This window comes from Sinohyriopsis cumingii, chromosome 17 (assembly GCF_028554795.1).
Source record: "Sinohyriopsis cumingii isolate HCF-2022 chromosome 17, ASM2855479v2, whole genome shotgun sequence".
Classification (NCBI taxonomy): Eukaryota; Metazoa; Mollusca; class Bivalvia; order Unionida; family Unionidae; genus Sinohyriopsis; species Sinohyriopsis cumingii.
The window spans coordinates 40,322,897-40,340,956 of record NC_142977.1 but is presented as its reverse complement, the minus strand read 5'-3'; the positions used below and the strand labels follow the sequence as shown (position 1 = coordinate 40,340,956).

Below are 18,060 nucleotides of genomic sequence, written 5' to 3'. Positions count from 1 at the left end.
TTGATGACTGTATGAGTACCTACGTGTAGTACTGGAGATGTTCAATCCTTCAAAAAGGAAGTCATCAATCTCTGTTGTGCTACTGAAGTCTCCCTGAAAAAATTAAAACACACTGAAAACAAACTAACAAGTATCTAAACAAATATCATTCTTCCAGCAATAAAATTTCTGCATAACCTATATAAGTATACTTAGAAACAATATATATCTTTGAGCTTTAGTGCTTTTACAATTTGACCAAATTGTTACATTAAGGAAATGAAAAACAAATCATGTACTACAATGCTATGCTGGAAGAAAAGAATTTCCAGGAAATCATGATAAGATCATTTCTCCCTTTCAACTGTTGAGTGTTGAAACAGTCTCTGATAGTCTTGAGCGATATATTTTCACATTAGCTGGTACACATACTGAATATTAGCACTATATTAAGGACAAAATAGTCATCATTAAAAGTCTTCTGTTAAAAACTCCATGTCATGATGTTTATTCATTCAGGGGGTGTGGTTGAAGCAACATTTATAAGACAGCTATATACACTTAGGACATGTTGAATACCCTATGTCATATTTATCAACCATTCAGGATGAACCCAGGGGTCATAGTCAGGTGCATGTCTAAATTTGTCTTTTTATGACCAACAACTGTAAATGTGTTTATAGGGTGGAGACCTTAACAGATTTCATTAGTTTCTACATTATATTACGGTTGGAGTGTCGCTGTAAATCAACTGTAGACCCCAAAACCTCAAAGACATCCAAGTCAGAGTGAAGCTAATGCCAATCACAAGTCATGACCACCTCAGCAAATCTGGCGATAAAAGGTGTAAAACCTGTCAACATATGATAGAGACCAGCACATTCTCTAGCAGAGCAATGACCGAAAAACTGAACTTACATGGTCAAAACAGAATGTGCGAAACAGAGATCGTAATTTATCTCATCACATGTAAGATATGTGGCTTCTGTCAGAGAAAATGAAAAGCTACACAAAAAAATCAATATTCACAGATTGGATGGGATGACAAAGAAGCTTCAGAACACCAATCTTCCCCTGGCAACACTTTCAGTGATGTAACACTAATTGCAATTGCTCACAACCCCAAATGGAGTTCCAAATCCTGGAAAGAAAGGGAATCTTACTGGTTAACTGCCCTAGCACATAAAAACCAAGCAGTCTAAATCAAGAAGACTAAAAAAAAGACTACCACATGCAAATAAAATCACAATCTTTTCACAACCAGCACATGTACATAGATTTTTTAAAATTTATTTTGCTCAGTACTCACTCGAGCCTATAATTACATTTAAAACAATGAAATATCTGGGATATAATTTACAATTACACCAATGTACATAAAAAACAGATGGTGATATGGCTCATCCATTTGTAGGTTAATATAAATAATTACACAGCATCATCAATCAAATTCAAGCCAACTATCTGAACCATAGAATATTTTCAAGCTTTGATTCCAGTAGAAATAGTTATGTAATTATAATTTCAATACTTTTTACATTTATTGTTTGCCTTGTCTCTGTGTTTGCCTTTGCAAACACTCAGAGTCGAAAGTGATCAGGCTAGTGAGAAAATTGTTTTGCACTGTTGTCAGTTTATTGCATTTATCATAATGAATCCCCAATATACATTACCATTTGTTGGTTCCAGTGCACTTAAAAGGATTATTATTTGCCAGATGATTTGTATTATATATATATATATATATATATATATGCATATACACACGCACACACATGCATTTACATATACTGTAATATAAAAGCCATTTGCTCTTAAATGACATTTTAAAACATTTTAACTTCACTAGCATAACTCTCAGTAAAGGACACCTTTAGACAAAGGACAAAACTACATGGTCACAGTTAGTAATTTCCTTTCAAGACAAGTTTCAATATAATGAAAAACCTTTAGGCAAAGTAGAAAAGAACTGAAGATTCACCAAAAAGAAATATTCCCAAGCCAATATGTCTTCTTTTATGACCTGATAACTAATTTATTCTCTCCTTGACAGATATATATCCCAGTGTGACTTAATTAATTAGCAGTCAAATTAAAATTAATATGCATCATGTATGGGTGATTATCCTCACCTGAGTGACAGCTTGTAACCAAAAGCCTCCCATTGTTTATATCTTATGAATACTTATTACAAACCTATTCCATACTTTTATACTCAGTTAACTTCTAGCACAGTAGCCATATAACTGACAAATAGGTATAAACAGATGTCTCAAGCCATCAGCCATAGAGTACAGTCAGACCTGGCTTATAATGTAACATGCAATTTAATGTTACTTATTCTGAGGTCTCTTCAAGGTTCCTAGCTCTTATAATACAGTTGTCTATAACTAGTAAGCCCCTCATTATAATATTGATCTTAGCTCTTACTGCAGTGGTCTCTAACTAGAAATCCCCTCACTAAAATACTGCTCTTAGCTCTTGTAAAACAGTGGTATCTAATTAGAAATTTGCTCACTATTATACTGTTCCTAGCTCTTATAACAGTGGTTTCTAACTAGAAATTCGCTCACTATAATACTGCTCCTAGCTCTTACTGCACAGTGGTCTCTAACTAGAAATCCCTGCACTATAATACTGCTCCTAGCTCTTATAACACAGTGGTCACTAACTAGAAATCCCCTTGCCATAATAATGCTCTTATAAGACAGTGGTCTCTAACTAGAATCCCCTCACTATAATACTGCTCCTAGCTCTTATAACACAGTGGTCTCTAACTAGAAATCCCCTGACTATAATAATGCTCCAAGCTCATAGAAGAGAGTGGTCTCCAACTAGAAATCCCCTCACTATAATAATGCTCATAGCTCTTATTAGACAAAGATAGTCATGTATGTTTAATGTGGTAGATTTTTGTTTTGTTCTTGCTGCTTAACTTATTTGACTTGATCTAGGATTGTACCAATTAAAAAATAAGTATTTTTTTCATTGTTACATACCTGATTTTTGTAACTGTATTTTTTTTTCTTTATGTACCTCAGTATAAGGTGGCCTTATACGATCAGTAGAACCAGAAACATCAACCCTGATTTTGCTGGCACATTATGTGATGGCAGATGAAGGCTCTATGTTGTTTACAGATAGATTTGACTTATAAGTGAGTACATACGGTAGTTGTTTTAATTTCATCTGAATAATAATTCATAAGTTCTCTGTTGGTTGTCTGCATGGGTTCAAGTCTTGGGCTCTGCCAATGTGGGTCAGTGGTTCTTTTCAGGGTTTTCCCCAGGTTCTTCCTCCACCATTTATATTGGCTGCCATGTATAGCCTATATTGTGCTGAAAAATGGTGTTAACCCTATAATAACAGCAACAATCTCTGTTGGTCAATGTCATATATATTCATTTATAAGTTGAACCGCAAACAACTCTGAGCATGATCTGTCATCACATGGCTTGTTCTACTGATTACACCTCTAAAAAAATGACATCATAGAGCACATTATGCAACAGAAGATCTGGATCTGTGCAGACCGCATTAGGACTTGATTTATAAATAGTTATATTGCTCTTCAGGAGAGATGAATTTCCTCATAATTACAAGAATGTCATGTATTTGACTTATGCTTTTGATGTCCCCCTTTCCTGTATTGCTAACAAAATCTGCTTTGATAGTGGATTTACAGTGTACCCAGTACAGTATCTCTTAATCTGATTTGATGGTGGATTTACAGTGTACTCAGTACAGTATCTCTTAATCTGATTTGATGGTGGATTTACAGTGTACCCAGTACAGTTGACCTTAATCTGCTTTGATGGTGGATTTACAGTGTACCCAGTACACCTTAAGCTACTTTGATAGTGAATTTTTACAGTGTACCCAGTACAGTATCCCTTAATCTGCTTGATGGTGGATTTACAGTGTACCCAGTACAGTATCCCTTAATTTGCTTTGATGGTGGATTTTTACGGTGTACCCATTACAGTATACATTAATCTGCTTGATGGTGGATTTACAGTGTACCCAGTACAGTATACCTTAATCTGCTTGATGGTGGATTTACAGTGTACCCAGTACAGTATACCTTAATCTGCTTAATGGTGGTTTACAGTGTACCCAGTACAGTATCCCTTAATTTGCTTTGATGGTGGATTTTTACGGTGTACCCATTACAGTATACATTAATCTGCTTGATGGTGGATTTACAGTGTACCCAGTACAGTATCCCTTAATTTGCTTTGATGGTGGATTTCTACAGAGTACCCATTACAGTATACCTTAATCGGCTTGATGGTGGATTTACAGTGTGCCCAGTACAGTATCCCTTAATTTGCTTTGATGGTGGATTTTTACAGAGTACCCATTGCAGTATACCTTATTCTGCTTGATGGTGGATTTACAGAGTACCCAGTACAGTATCCCTTAATCTACTTTGATGGTGGATTTGTACAGTGTACCCATTACCTTGATCTGCTTGATGGTGGATTTACAGTGTACCCAGTACAGTATATCTTAATCTGCTTGATGGTGGATTTAGTGTACCCAGTACAGTAGCCCATACGAAAACAATTTCATGACTTCATGAACAAACATGAACTGTTCATGAACGTTCTTGAAATGTGCATGAAAGTTCCACAACTAAGTTCATGAACACTTCAAGAATTTTGATGAATTATGTACTTTAAGTTCATGAACACACTGATGAACTTTTATGAACTATTATAATATCTTTGAAGTTCCTGAAATGTCATGAACTTGGTTCATGAACAATACAAGTACTTTGATGCACTACCAAGATATTTCTAAAAATGTGTATATTAAATATCTATATCATTATATTCATAAAATGCTCATGAAAATACATCAAATAAACTTCTCACAATATTAGTGAAATTTAAATAAAGGTGAATATTTGTTTCTTTTTTAAATGATATCTTGTATAAAAGTTCATACAGACCTTTAATTCAATACTTGTGTACTTAACCTGAGTAATGCTGGATTAATATGGGAAAATATTTTCTGGCCAGCATGAACATAATGTATTTGCTTTAAAAAGCTTTTAATGACTTTGTTCTAACGTTTTTGTCCATAACTGTACTAAATTGCATATTCTATTGACTTAGTCACTGGTTGCCAATTTGCCATAAAAACCGAAATATGTAAAAAACCATGATCCTGACTGGATGACTGTCAAAGAAGACATGATATGATTGGTCAATATACATGTGAGATTTCAACAGTTGAGCATCCTTTTCACCAGAAACGAAAGAGCACGCAGACAGTTAGGCATAAACCTCGAACAAAAACTGTGGACTCCGTGGAATGTACAGATGAGAATATTTTCGATATCATATTTTATTAAAGTAAGTAGAAGTGCAGAGAAGCGATTATGAAGAATGTGAAGAAGTGATTTGGTGAGAGCAAAATTAGGCGGAAAAGCGATACAGCCTGGATGATCGAAATTATGGTGATTATCTTTTTCTTGGTCATTCGTGATTATTTCAGTGGAAGTTATATGGATATATTGGTTTTTATATGTCATCTTATTAGTTATAACCAAGCTAATGATACATGATTTTGCTCGGACCTAATTTAAACTTGCTCATCGAAGGTTTGAAAATCACTAAACATCATCATACCCCCCCTTTGATATCGATACCAGACGCAGTACAACATCTGCGATATGAATTGAGATGTTTGAGATCGTTTTATTTTACATGACATCACTATTTCTATAATCTGATGTAATTTGGTAATTAAGAAAAAAAAAAAAAACAGTTATGAGTGAAACTACACAATACAGGTGCAAATAACAATGTGATGAAACCGGAAGCTGCTATATGCAACATGCGGAGCTAGAGTGGATACATTAGAGACATATTAAGGGCCTATACCACACAAGTCTGACGTTTCATCAATAAAAAATGGCGAAAATATTTAAAAGCACGAAATAACCGTTATCTGTTAAATACACACACACACACACACACACACACACAGATAAGATTATTTAGTGTAACGATGTTGTCAAAAAAATTGGTCATATTTTATCGATTAAAACATCCGACTCCTGTGGCTATACCTATGTCTAGACAGCTTCAGTTAATATAAAACTAGTGACAAAATTCTGCAATAATATAAATGCTCAGCAAGTTGTGTATTGTGTGTAAGGGATTAAATAAGTTTTGAGATGGATCATATTATTCCAGTAAATAAAGTGGGGAACAATGATAATGTGCTAAAAGCTAAAAACAATCTTAATCAGAGATTATCTATAATTAACTAACTTTACCTTTCTTTCAGACCAGACAGCAGAAAAGTAAAATTATTAAAGGATGAAGTTTGTAGTCAAGGAGAAAAATGTGAAAACTGGAGGATCCTATGGCCAAGATGGAAAAGACATTAAACTGTGACTGCTGCAGCAATGTTAAAGATCCAAACTGTAATCGGATGGAACAGCATAAGTTGCAGATGGAGACACTGAGTAGTGACAATGTGCAGGATTTGATTAAATTATAGGCCCTGAACATCTTCACAAAAGAGTTATTTGACAGGTCAATCTCTGGGAAAAAGATTGGTCAGGAGAAACCCCAGTTGAAAGAGCCCATTGACGATGAAATATGCTTCAACAGTTGATTGCACACAACTGCCCCAATATCTCTTGAAAAAATGTCAAAGAAAAATTACAAAGCATACAAAAAGTGTTGCTATGAGTAAAAAAAATAATATCGCTTGTCAGTTTACATGTTCTTTGTTGCATATTAAAAATTTATCTGAAACTAAATACCATTTTTAAGATAATATGTTGTATTTTATACTGTTTTAAAACCCCAACATCTAAGGTTATTTTATGATTCAGGATGAAATAGGTATTTGTGACTTTGTCAGGTAATCAATTTTTTTTATAGGAACTGTTCATGAAGTCATGAATCATTGAGAAACTTTGTTCATCATAGTTCATGAATATGTTCATGAATGATGATGATCCAATTTGTGAACTTTTATGAACTGTTCATGAATTCAGTTCATGAATAGTTCATGAACTGTTCAAGAACAGTTTGTGAACTGTTGGTTCATGAACAGTTCATGAATTCATAATTTCATGAACTGACCATTTTCAGTTCATGCACATTCATGAATGGTTCATGAACCTTTTGATGAACTTTCATGAATGGTTCATGAACCATTCAAGAACAGTTCATGCCAGTTCATGAATTATTCATGATCAATTCGTAAGGGATCCCTTAATCTGCTTGATGGTGGATTTAGTGTACCCAGTACAGTATACCTTAATTTGCTTCGATGGTGGATTTTTACAGTATACCTTAATCTGCTTGCTGGTGGATTTAAAGTGTACCCAGTATACCTTAATCTGCTTGCTGGTGGATTTAAAGTGTACCCAGTATACCTTAATCTGCTTGATGGTGGATTTACAGTGTACCCAGTACAGTATCCCTTAATTTGCTTTGATGGTGGATTTACAGTGTACCCAGTACAGTATCCCTTAATTTGCTTTGATGGTGGATTTTTACAGTATACCTTAATCTGTTTGCTGGTGGATTTAAAGTGTACCCAGTACAGTATACCTTAATCTGCTTGATTGTGGATTTACAGTATACCCAGTACAGTATACCTTAACCTGCTTGATGGTGGATTTACAGTGTACCCAGTATAGTATACCTTAATCTGCTTTGATGGTGGATTTAAAGTGTACCCAGTATACCTTAATCTGCTTGATGGTGGATTTACAGTGTACCCAGTACAGTATCCCTTAATTTGCTTTGATGGTGGATTTTTACAGAGTACCCATTACAGTATACCTTAATCTGCTTGATGGTGGATTTACAGTGTGCCCTGTACAGTATCCCTTAATTTGCTTTGATGTTGGATTTTTACAGAGTACCCATTACAGTATACCTTAATCTGCTTGATGGTGGATCTACAATGTACCCAGTACAGTATCCCTTAATTTGCTTTGATGGTAGATTTTTACAGTGTACCCATTGCAGTATAACTTATTCTGCTTGATGGTGGATTTACAGAGTACCCAGTACAGTATCCCTTAATCTACTTTGATGGTGGATTTGTACAGTGTACCCATTACCTTAATCTGCTTGATGGTGGATTTATAGTGTACCCAGTACAGTATATCTTAATCTGCTTGATGGTGGATTTAGTGTACCCAGTACAGTAGCCCATACGAAAACAATTTCATGACTTCATCAACAAACATGAACTGTTCATGAAATGTGCATGAAAGTTCCACAACTAAGTTCATGAACACTTCAAGAATTTTGATGAATCGTGTACTTTAAGTTCATGAACACACTAATGAACTTTAATGAACTATTATAATATCTTTGAAGTTCCTGAAATGTCATTAACTTGGTTCATGAACAATACAAGTACTTTGTTGCACTACCAAGATATTTCTAAAAAAGTGTACATTAAATATCTATATCATTATATTCATACAATGCTCATGAAAATACATCAAATAAACTTCTCACAATATTAGTGAAATTTAAATAAAGGTGAATATTTGTTTCTTTTTTTAAATGATATTTTGTATAAATCATACAGATCTTTAATTCAATACTTGTGTACTTAACCTGAGCAATGCTGGATTAATATGGGAAAATATTTTCTGGCCAGCATGAACATAATGTATTTGCTTTAAAAAGCTTTTAATGACTTTGTTCTAACGTTTTTGTCCATAACTGTACTAAATTGCATATTCTATTGACTTAGTCACTGGTTGCCAATTTGCCATAAAAACCGAAATATGTAAACAACCATGATCCTGACTGGATGACTGTGAAAGAAGACATGATATGATTGGTCAATATACATGCGAGATTTCAACAGTTGAGCATCCTTTTCACCAGAAACGAAAGAGCACGCAGACGGTTAGGCATAAACCTTGAACAAAAACTGTGGACTCTGTGGAATGTACAGATGAGAATATTTTTGATATCATATTTTTTTAAAGTAAGTAGAAGTGCAGAGAAGTGATTATGAAGAATGTGAAGAAGTGATTTGGTGAGAGCAAAATTAGGCGGAAAAGCGATACAGCCTGGATGATCGAAATTATGGTGATTATCTTTTTCTTGGTCATTCGTGATTATTTCAGTGGAAGTTATATGGATATATTGGTTTTTATATGTCATCTTATTAGTTATAACCAAGCTAATGATACATGATTTTGCTCGGACCTAATTTAAACTTGCTCATCGAAGGTTTGAAAATCACTAAACATCATCATACCCCCCCTTTGATATCGATACCAGACGCGGTACAACATCTGCGATAGGAATTGAGATGTTTGAGATCGTTTTATTTTACATGACATCACTATTTCTATAATCTGATGTAATTTGGTAATTTAAAAAAAAAAAAAAACAGTTATGAGTGAAACTACACAATACAGGTGCAAATAATAATGTGATGAAACCGAAAGCTGCTATATGCAACATGTGGAGTTAGAGTGGATACATTAGAGACATATTAAGGGCCTATACCACACAAGTCTGACGTTTCATCAATAAAAAATGGCGAAAATATTTAAAAGCACGAAATAACCGTTATCTGTTAAATATATACACACACACACACACACACAGATAAGATTATTTAGTGTAACGATGTTGTCAAAACAATTGGTCATATTTTATTGATTAAAACATCCGACTCCTGTGGCTATACCTATGTCTAGACAGCTTCAGTTAATATAAAACTAGTGACAAAATTCTGCAATAATATAAATGCTCAGCAAGTTGTGTATTGTGTGTAAGGGATTAAATAAGTTTTGAGATGGATCATAATTATTCCAGTAAATAAAGTGGGGAACAATGATAATGTGCTAAAAGCTAAAAACAATCTTAATCAGAGATTATCTATAATTAACTAACTTTACCTTTCTTTCAGACCAGACAGCAGAAAAGTAAAATTATTAAAGGATGACGTTTGTAGTCAAGGAGAAAAATGTGAAAACTGGAGGATCCTATGGCCAAGATGGAAAAGACATTAAACTGTGACTGCTGCAGCAATGTTAAAGATCCAAACTGTAATCGGATGGAACAGCATAAGTTGCAGATGGAGACATTGAGTAGTGATAATGTGCAGGATTTGATTAAATTATAGGCCCTGAACATCTTCACAAAAGATTAATCTGACAGGTCAGTCTCTGGGATAAAGATTAGTCAGGAGAAACCCCAGTTGAAAGAGCCCATTGACGATGAAATATGCTTCAACAGTTGATTGCACACAACTGCCCCAATATCTCTTGAAAAAATGTCAAAGAAAAATTACAAAGCATACAAAAAGTGTTGCTATGAGAAAAAAACTAATATCGCTTGTCAGTTTACATGTTCTTTGTTGCATATTAAAAATTTATCTGAAATTAAATACCGTTTTTAAGATAATATGTTGCATTTTATACTGTTTTAAAACCCCAACATCTAAGGTTATTTTATGATTCAGGATGAAATAGGTATTTGCGACTTTGTCAGGTAATCAATTTTTTTTATAGGAACTGTTCATGAAGTCATGAATCATTGAGAAACTTTGTTCATCATAGTTCATGAATATGTTCATGAATGATGATGATCCAATTTGTGAACTTTATGAACTGTTCATGAATTCAGTTCATGAATAGTTCATGAACTGTTCAAGAACAGTTTGTGAACTGTTGGTTCATGAACAGTTCATGAATTCATAATTTCATGAACTGACCATTTTCAGTTCATGCACATTCATGAATGGTTCATGAACCTTTTGATGAACTTTCATGAATGGTCCATGAACCATTCAAGAACAGTTCATGCCAGTTCATGAATTATTCATGATCATTTTGTAAGGGATCCCTTAATCTGCTTGATGGTGGATTTAGTGTACCCAGTACAGTATACCTTAATTTGCTTCGATGGTGGATTTTTACAGTATACCTTAATCTGCTTGCTGGTGGATTTAAAGTGTACCCAGTATACCTTAATGTGCTTGATGGTAGATTTACAGTGTACCCAGTACAGTATACCTTAATCTGCTTGATGGTGGATTTACAGTGTACCCAGTACAGTATCCCTTAATTTGCTTTGATGGTGGATTTACAGTGTACCCAGTACAGTATCCCTTATTCTGATTTGATGGTGGATTTTAACAGTATACCTTAATCTGTTTGCTGGTGGATTTAAAGTGTACCCAGTATACCTTAATCTGCTTGATGGTGGATTTGTACCCAGTATACCTTAATCTGCTTGATGGTGGATTTACAGAGTACCCAGTACAGTATCCCTTAATTTGCTTTGATGGTGGATTTACAGTGTACCCAGTACAGTATCCCTTAATTTGCATTGATGGTGGATTTTAACAGTATACCTTAATCTGTTTGCTGGTGGATTTAAAGTGTACCCAGTATACCTTAATCTCCTTGATGGTGGATTTACAGTGTACCCAGTACAGTATACCTTAACCTGCTTGATGGTGGATTTACAGTGTACCCAGTGCAGTATACCTTAATCTGCTTTGATCATGGATTTAAAGTGTACCCAGTATACCTTAATCTGCTTGATGGTGGATTTACAGTGTACCCAGTACAGTATACCTTAATTTGCTTGATGGTGGATTTAGAGTGTACCCAGTACAGTATCCCTTAATCTGCTTTGATCATGGATTTAAAGTGTACCCAGTATAGTTTAATCTGCTTTGATGGTGGATTTACAGTGTACCCAGTACAGTATAACTTATTAAATATACCTTAATCTGCTTGATGGTGGATTTACAGTGTACCCAGTACAGTATACCTTAATCTGCTTGATGGTGGATTTACAGTGTACCCAGTATAGTATACCTTAATCTGCTTTGATGGTGGATTTAAAGTGTACCCAGTATAGTTTAATCTGCTTTGATGGTGGATTTACAGTGTACCCAGTACAGTATAACTTATTAAATATACCTTAATCTGCTTGGATGGTGGATGTACAGTTTTCAAGTTAAATATTACAAGAGAAAAAAATCTGAAGTGTGTGTGTGTGCAATTTGGATTTTTAACATAGATTTAACAATTTTTCAGTCATATCGCTACGATGTCTGCAGTGTGGCAGTTTATAGTGATGTCTAGCACTGTAGCATCATGCTGCAGACATGTAGCATGATGTCCTACCCAGTCACATTATATTGACATCAGGCCAAGCAGTCCTAACACTAACCTCTTAATGCTGAGTGCCAAGCGAGGCAGCTGTTAGTACTATTTTTATAAGTCTTTGGTATGACTCAGCCTGGGATCAAACCTACAACCTCCAGCACCCAAGGTGGATGCTCTAACCACTAGGCCATCGGAGGGGTTATATCTGAACTGAGAAACCTAACCAATAAAAGGATTAGTGTGTCAAAGCTGATCCTTCTCTGATTCTTTTAAAGTCCTATCAACCACTAATCCCACAACGTATGAAATCAGTACAGATTATCAAACCTATAATGGACCTGTACTGAACAAAACTGGGGATATCTTACATATGAGACAGCAACAATTGTCTCAATTACTATTTAATGAAGAGGAAAGTGGACAATGAACATTCATATTTCCCATAAAATAAATCATTTACTAAGCAAATTTTGGTAAAGACATAAAAAATCTGAGAAAAGAATAGGCAGACACTTGAACACATTTTTTTGTTGAACAAAACTTACTCTTGATTCTGGCTGCCCTAGAACTGTGCCTTGTCTATACAACATTAAATCATGTATTTTTCATACCACTGTAAATTACATGGTAGACATATACAGATAAAGCAAGGTTGCCTCTTCAATAAAAAATTCATCACAAGGCAATCACTTAAGACTGATTGATGCTACATATGCATAATTGTTTATTGGATGTATAGCCCTTCATTGTTAGTTCTTTTCCACAAAGTAACTTCATCAATTATATAACAAGATTTCAATTAAATCTGGTTTACAGCTTTTAATGCCACCATGACTGAGCTTCAATGTTCGACAGGGTCCCAGAGCCCTCACTGTTTAATTAAAATTGAGATCTACTTTTCAATCAAACTGTATGTTTACAGGTTGATGGTGACAAGGCACTATTTCACATCATTTTGTACAACAGATCCTTTCATTTAACTAGATTGGGTATGAATCTTGATGAGACCTTTGGTTATTTGCATTCATTCTGCATTTGATGCAATGGTGTCACAGTTGAACATTGCCTTCACCACCCCCTCAGAAAAAAATTGTTGCAAACTCCACAAAATAGTGCCTCCTCCACCCCTGGCTTCATGCCCTGAGAGGTCATCCATATCACATGTCCCTTAGGACAGACCTGTTTGCATTCCATGTCATTATTTAGCGGCAGCCCCTGAGTTATAGCCAAGTGGTTATTGGATGCATTTACTTTCATTTCTGTACCCCAACTCAATTAATTTTAATTGTATTTCAAACAAACTTGGTATGCACCATGATACTGATGAAGTGATTTGAATTGTCAGCGTTTGATTTCATTTAGCAGAGTCCAGTCAGATCCACCCATTTTCATTTCTGTACAATGACTGCCTTGTAATCAAACATAGTCAGCAATTTAATATTAATGTGATCTTAACTGAGTTTGATTGTTTTTCTTAGGTACATTTGTAACGGAGAAGAGCTTTTGGTAATTACAGTCTCCACATCTAGAACCCTCAATTCCAAATTTATCTGGTTTTCAAAATCTATGTAAACAATGAAGTTATAGCTCTTGATTACCAGACTCTACCCCCACCCCAATTTTTTTTCCTTTTGGCACAATAACCATCTTATTCCTGTTGGCTTTCAAATAAATCTGGTATGCAGTTTTATGATGATGACACTGAGTTACTCTGATTGTTTGATATGCATGTCATTTAGTGGAATTGTGAGGTCTCTGATCGCTGATATGCCCTTCCCCTCACCTAACACTTTTATGCACACAACATGATGCTAAACAAATGAACATTTTCATACCTGAAAGATCTGTTGGAAAACAATGCTCGGCAGAAATAGTTATAACAGCTAATTTGTTGTCACTATGAACTGCCAGTAAATTATAAATCTGAATGTTGCAATAACTTTGTTATAATGTTGTCTTTTTCTTTTATGATTATGCACACATACTGGAGCACATTTACTGTCTTTCCTAAATTTAGCAACAAATTTTACATTAATACCTCATCATTTTTCATAAAATATGCTTAATTAACTTGACTTACCTCCATTTCTTACAGCACAGTTCCTGGCCTATATCTTGAAATCTATCAATTCCATTAAACACTTTTTATTTTCTTGTATTCTAAGCAAACCTAAAAACTGTACATAGTAACTGTTGAAAATCCACAAGTTCGTCGAACAAAGGTGAAATCATGGCCATAAGACAATGTTCCTTCTTGCTACAACACAGAAATATGACTTCCTTCAGCATTAACAACATGTTTTGAGTAATCCACTCTACCAGATTAATTGTTTTAGCCTAGGGCAATCTGCACTTGAGCTAAGGCCTTTAACATTAACAATGCAAGTGGTGGATTTTGTAGGATAGTCAGATAACATACATTTTCTATGCAGACCTTTAATAAATTTGTAATAAGCCCCATCATTGCTATGTACCTGCATAAGAAAATCTTTCTGACAGACATCATGAATTTTGCTCTGGAAATGAGAATGTGAAGATATGATGGATGGATAAACAAACAGAAAAAAGTATTTAGAATACTGAATCTAAGAAATGCAAATAACTAAAGGTACAGCCACACCACTATTTTAATATGAGAATCAAATTTCAGAGATATATATTGAAAACAGATTTGAGTTTGTCATGTAATTAAAAGTGTGGATAATAGCTGGATGAATAAATGGACTAAAATATTTAAAAAAATTGAAACTAAGAAATGTGAATAGCACATTGGACAATCCAAGTGAATTGCACGATCTGGACAAATAGTTACAAATTAAACAGATAATTTTTGTATCATATTCCAACAACAAAACTGAATGATTTATGGATAAATGCACAGACAGGACAAAAGTTGTTTGAAATGTTGAAAATGAAGAACAGTAATAACATAAGGCACATTTAAATCACTAGTCTAATTTGTATATCAAGTTTCATGGATATGGCTCTTTATAATGTAGTAGTCAGGGCCCATTACTGCTGACCATGTTATGCATAAAACTGTGGCATAATATATAGAACCATGGTATAGCAGGCATGATCAAATTTTTTCAAATTAATGGTGTTTTGAAAAGAAAATGTTGATACAAGATTCTATTTCGCCTTGTTTCTTTCAAACCTTACTGTTATACATTGGTTTTTGTTCATGGGTTCCATTATAGTACTGCATTATACCTGGAATGATGTAATGACGAGGTGCATTTTAATGGGGCAGAACTGTACTTTGAATAGTTTCAGAGCTCCAGAAACACAAAGTGTGATGGATGGATGTTACTACAGATGGATTTCTAAATGTCCTACCAGACTGGATGGGTTGTAGAAATATAAATAAAACTTTATAAAAAACATTGGAGAAAAGTGAAATTTGTTACAGTATACAAAGAATATTCTATTCATCACAAAATAATGTCGCTGTTCACAGATAAATATAAAACAAAGTAAATACTATGGAACACTGTTACTGTCTGCTGGTGTAAATTTATTTCATAAGCAGTGCTTATTATAATTCTGTTGTGTATCAGAGACCCCTACATTTTTAATTTGACCTCCCAGTTTTGACACCAAGGTTTGTTTTATACTCAATATGGCCTGACAGATTCCAATACCAAGGGTCTTTGGACTCTCAATCTTGTATCCTTAGTGGATACACTGTGTAGTTTTAATTTATACTGTGCGCCAGACTTTTATCATGTCTGTGACCAAGGGTTGTGAAAATGGAGATTTTGGCAACCTGAATTTTGGGACGATTCTAAGTAAAGATGTTTACTTGAATTTGAGTTCAAGACCTAACCTTGTTCATGAGTTTGCTGATTTTTCTGTAGGAAATCGAATACATCACAGGTCAAGTGAAATCTGTATATAAAAATATTTGTTAAACAATTATTCATTCCTGTTTTATATCAGTGGGAATCAATAATCAGAATTTGCAGCTGTGTTCAGATATAATTTGAGAGGAAATATTTATTTAAATTATTTATTAGAATTACAAAGTACTCAATGACTTTTTGGACTAAAACACTATTTTGGGATGACTGAGAACTTCATTCAAAGACATCCTTTATTACATCATTGTGGTATATCATGCCATTCAAGACTCTTGATACATCAGGTAATTCAAGATTACTGGAATTCACTTGGAACATTCTACACTTTTGGATCTGTGACATAACATGTAGAATTATTTGGGATTTAATTCGAAATATTTTAAAGTTTTATTGAATTTTCACTTTGTATTCATGGGAAATAAATTATTTTTGAATTTACTAAACTTGTTGGTTTTACTTCTTTTTGGTTCTTTGTTTATGACCTAGAGTAATAACAATACATTCAGCAGTATTTTAAAGGTATGTGGTGTTTAAACCAATACACATTGCATTCTATGCAGTGAATATTTCAATATATGCAGTGGATGATTATTCAGTCCATTTAACATCATGGAAGGTTAATTTGCCATTATTTCAGTTAAAGAATATAATGTATACAGTGCAACTAACATCATCTGTGGTGCTTCATGCTTTATAAAAATATTCATTATTTGTAACTTGCAAAAAAGTAATGCAAGCCCACAGTACCTGTATCTTAAAAAAACTACTGGTCCTGCCCATAACAAACTGGTCCAGCACTTCATCACACAGGACAAAATGTATTCAATGACTCGGTGTTAAATTCTGGTAGACACGAATACCAGTCCTTTATAAGGTTACTTATATAATGAAAACATTAAAAAAAACCACAAAATATGATATTTAAATAACACTGGACAACAAATTTTTACAAAAGTCATGTTACTGAAATAAAATTAGTCAATTCTTATCAATTTTTATGTGCTGAACACGAATATGACAGTCAAATTGCAAAATTGGCTCTAGTTTTTTTGTAATCTGCAAGAAATTAATGTTTACATAACGAAATGCATTCCAATAGTAAAAGGTCAACTGTAATAGCCTACCTATAAAAAATCAAGTCATTGACTACATCTTAGATTTCTTCGCCTGTCTCTTGTACAGCTGTTCGGGAGCATCTCTGAGGAGTGTCCAGCAGTAGTCAGCCAGCATTGTAGTGGACCATTTTCCCTGGTATCTTTGTTCCATTGTTGCGATATCTTGATGAAAACGTTCGCCGTGTTCATCACTAACAATACCACAGTTGCTAGGAAAGAAATCCAAATGGGAATGAAGGAAGTGAATCTTTAGAGACATATTGCAGCCAAGTTTCTTATACTTCATCAACATGTCTTCTACTAGTTCCTTATAGTTTTCTGCCCTAACATTTCCGAGGAAGTTTGTAGAAACTAGGCGAAAAGCATTCCATGCTTGTTTCGCGTCACCTTCCAGCAAGTTGTTGAACCGGTCATCTTTGAAAAGCTCTCGAATCTGAGGACCCACAAAAACTCCCTCTTTAATCTTTGCTTCGCTGAGTCGAGGGAATTTTTCATGCAGGTATCGGAATGCTGGCAAAGTCCGGTCAATGGCTTTCACGAAGTTCTTCATCAAACCTAGTTTGATGTGAAGGGGTGGTAGCAAGATTTTCTGAGCCTCAACCAGAGCTGGGTGTTGGATATTCTTCTCTCCAATGGCTACATTCTGCCTGTGAGTCCATTCCTTCCTCATGTAGTGCATTTCCCTTGCTCGGCTATCCCACTCGCATAAGAAACACATGTATTTTGTATATCCTTGCTGCAGTCCCATTAAAAGGGCAACTACCTTCAAATCACCACAGAGGTGCCAGCTGTACTTGTTATACTCAATGGAATTCAGTAGCTGCCTTAAGTTATCGTATGTCTCTTTCATGTGGACAGCATACGCTACTGGAATAGATGGAAGAATGTTTCCATTGTGCAAAAGCACAGCCTTGAGACTCAGTTTCGAAGAGTCCACAAATAGTCTCCATTCTTGTGGGTC

General features: G+C 34.6%; 1 protein-coding gene across 3 annotated transcripts in view; it reads right to left on the bottom strand.

The window, feature by feature from the left end:
- LOC149778475 (high affinity copper uptake protein 1-like) overlaps positions 1–18,060 on the bottom strand; it is a 54,000-nt gene that overhangs the window by 18,860 nt on the left and 17,080 nt on the right. For 2 of the 3 annotated variants that reach the window (XM_089939337.1, XM_089939339.1), the window contains exons 1-2: positions 14,202–16,412; positions 24–93 (exon numbers count right to left, since the gene is read on the bottom strand). In XM_089939337.1, coding sequence (XP_089795463.1) covers positions 24–93; positions 14,202–14,207 — 76 coding nt within the window. In that variant the 5' untranslated portion in view covers positions 14,208–16,412. Of the gene's footprint in view, positions 1–23; positions 94–14,201; positions 16,413–18,060 lie in introns of those variants that run through there. The other variant, XM_089939338.1, reaches the window with a different exon arrangement.